Source organism: Bactrocera latifrons, unplaced genomic scaffold, assembly GCF_001853355.1.
Source record: "Bactrocera latifrons isolate USDA-ARS-PBARC rearing strain unplaced genomic scaffold, ASM185335v1 scaffold_693, whole genome shotgun sequence".
NCBI lineage: Eukaryota > Metazoa > Arthropoda > Insecta > Diptera > Tephritidae > Bactrocera > Bactrocera latifrons.
In genome coordinates, this window is record NW_017537371.1 from 5,701 (window position 1) to 14,805 (window position 9,105).

Sequence of the window (9,105 nt, forward strand, 5' to 3'; positions counted from 1 at the left end):
GCGATCAGAAAACTTTCCTCACTTGCGTGAACTGCTACACATGACTCCATCCTCCAAGTAGGATTAATTTTACTAAATAACTTTCAAGGAAATTTAACTATAAGTAATAATGTAACGAGACATTTAAATGGATAATTTTTAGTAAAATTTTTTGATGAAACAATAAAAATTAACAATTTAAACTTTACTGCCTTAGAAGCTCACAGCCTGAGACCATTGCCAGCATTAATCCATAATTCAAATTCTCGATCCGAGTACGAAAATGTACTATCTCTAAAGTTTATGAGAGAGCTTAATATTAAAAACATTAAAAAAATTAGCTCTCTAAATTTACTAGTCAAGTCTAGTATGCTAACTCATTTTGGTATTTTGGTCCTTTTTAAATTCATAATTATAGCTCTTAAAATTCGGACACGAAAAATGGCCAAATCACTATTCAAAAGTGGGGGTGATTCATATGCGTACAAGGAAAGTTGCAAGGCATAAAAGTCTTAACGACATACCATATTTTTAAAGACCAATCGGGGACGATTGGAATTTCGGAGGGAGTAGTTAACACAACATACATTTGCTGACAGCAATGTCTGCATAATTAGGAGTCAACTAATGGAATGCGCTACACGCGCATCCGGTCTCCCAATTATTAAGTAGTTGAGAGAAACACGCGCAAACCTAATTTTGATGCCTAGGTATTTATAGGGCTCAGGCTTAGCTTCATAACAACCAAGAATAGAATTAAGTTTTCAGTTTTGTAATAAAGCTCAACAAAAGCACATAGCATATTTATGTTGCATTATCAATCTCTCTTGCCATCCATTGGTGTATTTTAAATAATGTACCTTTTTAAATAATTTTCGTTGTTAGTTCAAATATTTAGTTGCATTACCTTGGTTTAAAACCCAATTCTATAACTATGGTTTCAGATGGAACGAGGCCTACTCATGGAGTAATGTTAACTGCTGTGTACATAATGTAGTTGTAGGTAAACTATGGATTGAACAGCTTGGGACAATGGAAATAAAAAATCATTCGAATGGTTTCCGCGCCATTTTAGACTTTAAAGAAGCCAGTTCTTCCAAAGAGGCTAACAAAGTGCTTGGAATTGTTGAAAACGATGAGTAAGTACTTTACTTTCTTTTTACTTTAGAAAAACCTCCGTAAATTAATTTTAGTATGTGCGATACCATGCCCATTGGTCTCTAGATCGATTTATGTGCAGCCTCACAATTCTATCTTTACTGCAAATTATAATCTTTCTGATGTATTACTTGTTTTAGTAGTTTTCTGTATAATATGAAGGTGTGGGGGTCAGCACCGTTATTAAATCTTTTCACAGATCATTTTAAAATTGTATGATGACATAGTATAGAGAACTATCTTTAGCAACTTTTTTTGATCTAACTTTAGTAGCCGAAAATGGAAATATAAAAACCTATTAGACCACGTCCACTTTAAATTCTCAGAACTTAATATAAGTATATATGTACTTGTTTTAATACGTTACCGATAGTATAAACATGTAATTTTGGAGGAGTCGACAAAGCTGAAATTTTTTCTTGTGGATCTACCGGCTTGGAGCCAGCGATTTTTGAAAGGAAGTTTATCTTTTGGCTTATGTAACTTATATACGAAAAAACTGCACTCAGAACAAGAAGAAATACTGATATACATACATAATAAAGGGTCAGTAGGGACTAGCACAGCCAAGGACCAGTACCAACGTATTCTAAGCTAAAAAACAGAATCAATGACGTATATCTAGTCAACATAAACGGTCAACCCATACACTTCTATGGTATTAAAGTTTCGAAAGTTACGCGGAACGTGAAAAACATTATAATAGGTAGGGCGCCACTTCTGAGGCACTAGATGTGCACTAGAAAGTAAGCAGTCAAAGGGAATTTAAAATAGCGTTATATAAAACGAAACGTGATTGTAGTCCAATTTGCTCTCACCTAAAAGGGGTCGGTTCCACTCTCATCGTCTCGAGGGTAGAATTTAAGGTCTCTGGCATATTTACTTTAATAAATTTTAACTGTACTGTTATGCAAGGTGCGGTCTAAAGTAAACAGGGCCTTAAAACAAAAAAAACAGAACAAATGTTTTAATCGGCAAAATCAATTTATTTTATTCAAAATAGTCTCCTTCTGCTTCATACAGCTTTTTGCACGGCCCAAAACCATGTCGAAGGAGTATTTTGACTCGTCATCCGGTATGGCTGAACGCTTAACGCCTTCCTTTTATTAGCAAGTACATTTTTCCGAAAAGGAAGAAGTCGCACGATGCCATATCAGGAAAATACGGGGAGTGGATAATGTTTAAAATGTGATTTTTGGTCGAATAATTGGTCACAAGTGTCAATCGAATGGTGGATTCTGAGCAATTTTTGGTCGTCAGTCAATTTGTGCGGAACAAACCGTGCACACACCTGATTTTTGATGAATTCACTCACAGCTTCGATGGAATTTCCTGTGATCACGTTGATCGTCATATATGTCCTCATGACCACTTTGAAAACGTTGAAACCACTCATGCACTCTGTTATGGGATATTCAATCATCGCCAACTTGTTTCATTAATTGAAACGTTTCGGTTAAAGTTTTACCAGTTTTAAATCAAAATTTAATGTTGGGTCTTTGTTCGAAGCTGATTTTCGCACAGATAACAACAACATACTGACACTTAAAACGAAATAACTTCACACTTAATCAATAAAATATCATGAAATTCTCACTGGGCAATCAACAAAAATAGCAGATTTTAACGCACCAGTCGAAATATAGATGGCGCCACCAGGGGGCGCAAGATTCAAAAAGTCCTGTTTCCTTTACAGATACCCCTTGCTACTGCGATCTCTACGCTAAATTCGAGTTATATACATATCTTAATTTAGTGAGTTTCATCAAGATATCTCAATTTGCACGCAAGTTACAGCTTGCGCGGATGAATGGGCGGAGGGATAGACAAACAGGCACCCGAATTTTAACTCGTCTCGTCATCGTGATCATTTGTATATACATATGTCTATAACCCTGTATCTATCCGTTAAGTGAACAAAACTATGATACACTGTAGCCACATCTTGCAAGAGTATAAATATAAAGTGAACAACACAGATTTGGCTTTAACTTTAAATACTTAAATATAAATACACAGACATTAACTTTTATCAACCTTTTTTTGACATAGACATTCGAATGGATAGATACTAGTCTATTAAACGATTCGGATCTTAATCAATATAATTATATCGTATACAGCAGATAGCTTTACGTAAAACAAGAAACAAATAAAATCAAATTAAATACATAAAATCAATATACACGTGGGGGCCCAATATCGATATTAAACGCGTTATTTATTTTTGAAAAGAGTAATTTGTTTATTTTCTGTTTTTAATTTATAAAAATAGTTTTGACACTTTAGTTGATTGATTACGACAAAAGGTGACTTGCTTATGCTTTCTTATTTTAAGAGTACGCGTCCGTTGCGGTTGAAGTCTCAGAATAGAGTGCAGAGATAATGAGATCCCAACTCCTTTCTCACTGGAAGTGAGAGAGCAATTGCTAAACGTTAAAACCTACCGAACTTTGACAATTGACTGGATTGAGTAGGTTTTGACGTTTTGCAATTGGAATGTCTGGAACGGCCAGATTGAAATTATACCGAAAATATATGTGAACGGAGAAATTTATTGCCGCCGTTCAAGATTGCTAATAAAAATTTAAAATAATGAAAATCAAAGAAAATACGAAATTTAAATATATATTATGAAACGTTTTGTAATTTGATGCATAATAGAATTAATTTTCTATTACAAATTATTAAAAACATTTATTAGTTTAGAACTAACAGGCTTTTATGTATTGAAATATCGAAAGTGAGTTATTTTAATATACCATAAAATCATAAAAAAGGAATTAAGTAGTTTCGCCATATATTAAAAGTCCAGTATATAATAATTTGCAATCGTAATAAATGTTGGGTATGTTAATTTAAAATGTCCAAAAATCGGGTGCGATCTGGCCATAATGGAAAATCTTATAAAAAACGCTTATTTTGAAGCGCTCTCACACTGGAATAAGTTGGGCATCCCATTATCCCTGATAGAGTGTCGTGTCTTTTCAACGGTCGCTTGTCGGCGTTCATTGCGTTCGTTCAGTCCGTTCAAAACATACACCCTGAATGTATGTTTAGGGTTACATGCGTGCGTAAGTCAGGTCAGGTCAGGGTTGCAATCCCACATTCGGCCTTCCTGACTTATTCGTTCGGCTCGAACGAAGGTCTCCATCTCTTCATGAATTCGGCAATGGTGGTCGTGTACCCAGGACCCTCACCCTCACCGWCCTTYYCGACTTCATACCTATCGCGTCCTAAAACCTTCGAAATCTTATATGGTCCAAAATATTTAGGCCTTAACCTAAGCCCGCTCCCATACTGAGTTCGCTTAATGGCGACTAATTCGTCCAGTCTGTACTTTGTTGATTCCTTCCTCTTTCTGTCAAAATTTTTTTGTTTTCCTTTTGTCTCAATATTTTGTTTTGCCTGATCCCTTGTCACTTGTCGGTCTGAATCTAATTCATTTAAGGCGGCGTTTTCTATCAACTCATTTACTTCCGTCATACCCGAAATCCTCATCTCTAAGCCAGTTAAAATTCTAAATGCAGAAAACTTGGTACTACGCGTTGATGTATTGTTAATAATTTGGTGTGCCCTATTTAAGTGCCTATAGCAATTCCCAGGCCCTTCCGGCACTTCTTAGAAATCATCGGTACTACAATTTGCTGTATTCGTTCAACTTGTCCATTGCCCCGTGGAACACCTGTAGCTATTACGAAATGCTCTATGCCCTCTCTCGCACAGTAATCTTTAAAGAGATTTCCCGTGAACGCAGCACCTCTATCAGTTATAATACGCCGAGGATTACCGAAAGCAGCGGCCTGTTTCTCGAAACGATCAACGACTGCTTCGGCTCCAGTGTTCTTGACCGGGTACAACCACACAAACTTTGAAAAAGCATCTACCGCAACAAGAATATAGTTGTACGCCTTCTTCGTGGAATTCGTTCGATGGAATTTTTGTGTAGTAGTCCATGCTTCAAGTAGAAATCTTCATATTCAGTTACTTCCAAGACTTTGCACACTGCCCGACTCCTATGTAGTAAAGAATCTTCCAACATAAGACACGCCATTCTGCTTAATGCATCGACGTGCCGCATCTTGGAGCCATTTCGGTGTTCTATTTCATAGTCAAAATCTTGTAATAGCAACGCCCACCGGGATACTCTAAGCGGAATATCCTTCTTTTTCATGGTCATTGCGAACGCATTGCAATCAGTAACGATTCTGAAATGCAACCCCAAAAGATATACTCCCTAGTTTTTAAGTGCTTCAACAATCGCTAACACCTCTAACTCATATGAATGGTACTTTTCCTCTGCTGGCTTTGTCTTCCGACTCATGTACTGGATTGGGTGAAAGTGCAAACCTTCGCTGTCCTTTTGTAAGAGTACACCACCATATCCATGTATCAATTCATCCGTATGCACTTCAGTTAGAGCCTTCGGATTGTACAACCGTAACACTGGTGCACTAGCCAGAGCTGTCTTTAGTTGCTGCAGCGAGGCTTGCTGCTCGATCCCAAACACAAAGCTACATCCTTACGCAACAGGTCAGACAGTGGTTTAGCGACCAATGCATATCTTTCTTTGAAACGGCGAAAATAAGAAGTAAGCCTTAAAAATCTTTGCATCGTTTTCCTATCCAAAGGTGTCGGAAAATCCCTAACTGCCTGCGTTTTTGCTCCTGATTTTTTCTTATTTTACCACATTCTATAATATATCCCAGAAAATCAACAGTCGTCTTTAGGAACTGGCATTTCTCCCACTTAATCCTTATGTTATAACATGCCGCCCTGTTCAACACCGCTTTCAACTTATATATACCCTCGTCATAACTAATAGAAGGAGTTATAAGATCATCCATGTAAGTTACCACGATGTCATCCTTCACTAAGTCAGCGAAAATGTATCGAGTGAACACTGCTGGTTCATTGGAAATACCAAAAGGAACATAAATGAATTCATATTGACTTTGATGGGTTACGAATGACATATATTTCCGAGAACCTGCCTCTATTGGCACATGGAAAAACCCATTCCGTAAATCTAACGTTAAAAAGTTATAAACAATCACTTAACCTCTACCCTTGAAATATATGCTAAATCAATTGCTAAAACTCGCAAACTTTCGACACGAAAAAATCACCTACTCCATAGCTCTTCTTTCAAAGATTGTTTAAGTGCATTCCAACTAGTTATGTCCCGTTGACTGCGAACGAAAATTTTCGCGGCACCCTTCAATAATTGTTTCCCGTATATAAATTTTTGTAAATCCCCCCACCGAACTGCCATGTCATTGGATTCAAAATCATCGAGCCACTCCTCGACTGGGTGTTGTCCCGTACCACTAAAAGTTGAAAGAGATTCCTCGAGATCGCGCAGAGTGAAGACCGGAAACCCGAACGCCATTGCCAGCAACATGTTGTTTTGCACTGACCTTGTTTCACTGTCTGAGCTATCCTCTTGGGCATCTACAGTCAGTCCAAAATGCTCACAAAGTCTGTCCTGTAACGTGGCTTTCGGCCATTTGTCGATAAGCCCAGTACCAACAATTTTTCCTTTAACCCGTTCACTGTCAATAAAAAAATCTGTTGCCCGTCCATGTTGACTGTTAACAAGAGTAAATGGTATAGAGTTTTCAATACAATTTAGCTATTTAATATATAATAAGTAAAGATGAATCATAAAATATACGTTGACAAGTTTTGCTTTCATATAACGACTTGAATACAGAGTTAATTCTTATGATTTAAATTTAAATTTAGGGAAATTAATTTTCAAAATTTGTCTTTCTGAAACTGAGTTCAATTTTGTTTAATTCAAAGCTCATTTAACAATTTGACTTACAATTCTTAGTAAAGTTTTCTTTTTTATAATAATACAAATTTGAGTTCCATTACATAAGTATTTTGAATTTTGTTTGTGAATTTTCTGATAGGTTATCGATACAGAAAAAAAAAATCATACAATAGTATCGATAACTTTGCCAATAGATTCTAATTAGTTAGCGTTTAACACATACCTGTTATAAGCTTACTCTACTCGTACATAGGCTGAACTGCTCCGCTGCTCACTCTTTGCTACCGCAAAATCTGTATCGCTGCTTACTCTTTGCTACTGCAAAATCTGGATCGCTGCTTACTCTTTGCTATGTTTGCTACTGCAAAATCTGGATCGCTACTTACTCTTTGCTGCTGCAAAATCTGGATCGCTGCTTACTCTTTGCTACCGCAAAATCACTCTGATGCTGCTCACACATACTACCGCAAAATCTCTCAGATGCTGCTCACTCTCTACTGCGCTTAACAACGCCGAATCGGCGTCACAACGGCTTATGTTAATGGTGCCCTTAACGGAGACATCGGTCACGCCACGCCAAGCCAAGAGTAGCCGACACTGTACTCTTTTGCAAACTTCTAGAACGTTCTTTATAATTTAACGGTGCCCTTAACGGTCGTCACCGGTCACTTTTGCCACTTTCTAAAACGTTCCCTTTGAAAAAAAAAAACACAGTACAGTCATCACCGCTGCTTGTTCACCTGAACAATCTTTTTATAGTTCACAAACTTCGAATTATCCGGCACTTCTGCCACGACACTTTTGCCACTTTTTAAACCGTTCCGGCATTTCTGCCACGACACTTATGCCAATTTCTTCCACACGCGAAGGGATTTGTATCCCACTTTTGACACCAATGGGGGCCCAATATTGATATTAAATACTTTATTTATTTTTGAAAAGAGTAATTTGTTTATTTTCTGTTTTTAATTTATAAAAGTAGTTTTGATACTTTAGTTGATTGATTACGACAAAAGGTGACTTGCTTATGTTTTCTTATTTTAAGAGTACGCGTCCGTTGCAGTTGAAGTCTCAGAATAGTGTGTTTGTCTTTTCAACGGTCGCTTGTCGGCGTTCGTTGCGTTCGTTCAGTCCGTTCATTCAGGGTGTATGTTTAGGGTTGCATGCGTGTGTAAGTCAGGTCAGGTCAGGGTTGCAATCCCACATACATATAAAGCGAATTTAGAATTTTCCGATTTTCGATTATTTTGTTGGGTTATGTTGGTACGAGTACTCATATCAAATTTGGATGAAAAAAACTAAAGTGCGCGAACGCATTTCGAAGGTTGACTGCGGCATTTGGAGAAGATAACTTAGACAAAAGCAATGTTTATCAATGGTATAAAATGTTATTAGACAAAGCTCGAGCAATGTAATAAAAGACCAAAATTGGGGTGTCGTGTTCTTGCCAAGGGGTCCTATGTCAATAAAGAATATTGCCCGCAAGTTATGCGTAATTTTGGCGAAACAATCCGCTGAAAATTACCCGATTTCGTATATATTAAAAATTCGCCTTTGCATTATGATAACGTCCCTGCTCATGCAATACATTAATAGTGCCATATGGTCACAAAAATATACTTTTTTGAGTACTTTGAGAGTTGACAGAAGGGCAATATATTTAGATGTGATTACTACTCATGAACATATTATAAAAACACTTTCTTAAGAAATACACAATTTGCGCTAGTTTTGAACAAACCTCAAAATGAACGATTGTGAAAATTTCGTAATTTCAAATTGAAGTATGCAATTGTGTTGTATATACAAAATATATGTTTGTTTATTTTTAGAAAAAAAGTAAGATATAGGTTATTTGGAAAATGGAACGATTTTCTTAAATGTGCATCAGAAGAAGACTACCAACTCTGTATGCAGCAAAAAAACGTTAACGAATCAATGTCATCCCATGACCGAAACTCCAGGAAATTATTTTCAAAATTGAACAGTTTTAAAATGCCATCATTTTTAGGGGTGAATATTCAAGATGTAAGTGCAAGATATGTATCGGGTGATTTTTTAAGAGCTTGATAACTTTTTTAAAAAAAAAAACGCATAAAATTTGCAAAATCTCATCGGTTCTTTATTTGAAACGTTAGATTGGTTCATGACATTTACTTTTTGAAGATAATTTCATTTAAATGTTG

The 9,105-nt window shown here is 36.6% G+C and overlaps 1 protein-coding gene across 1 annotated transcript in view; it reads left to right on the forward strand.

The window, feature by feature from the left end:
- The first annotated feature begins 926 nt into the window (after positions 1–926).
- The window catches only part of LOC108975743, a 27,016-nt gene continuing 18,837 nt past the window's right edge, over positions 927–9,105 (forward strand). Inside the window, exons 1-2 of the mRNA XM_018944446.1 lie at positions 927–1,118; positions 8,752–8,947. Coding sequence (XP_018799991.1) covers positions 1,012–1,118; positions 8,752–8,947 — 303 coding nt within the window. The 5' untranslated portion in view covers positions 927–1,011. The remainder of the gene's footprint in view (positions 1,119–8,751; positions 8,948–9,105) is intronic.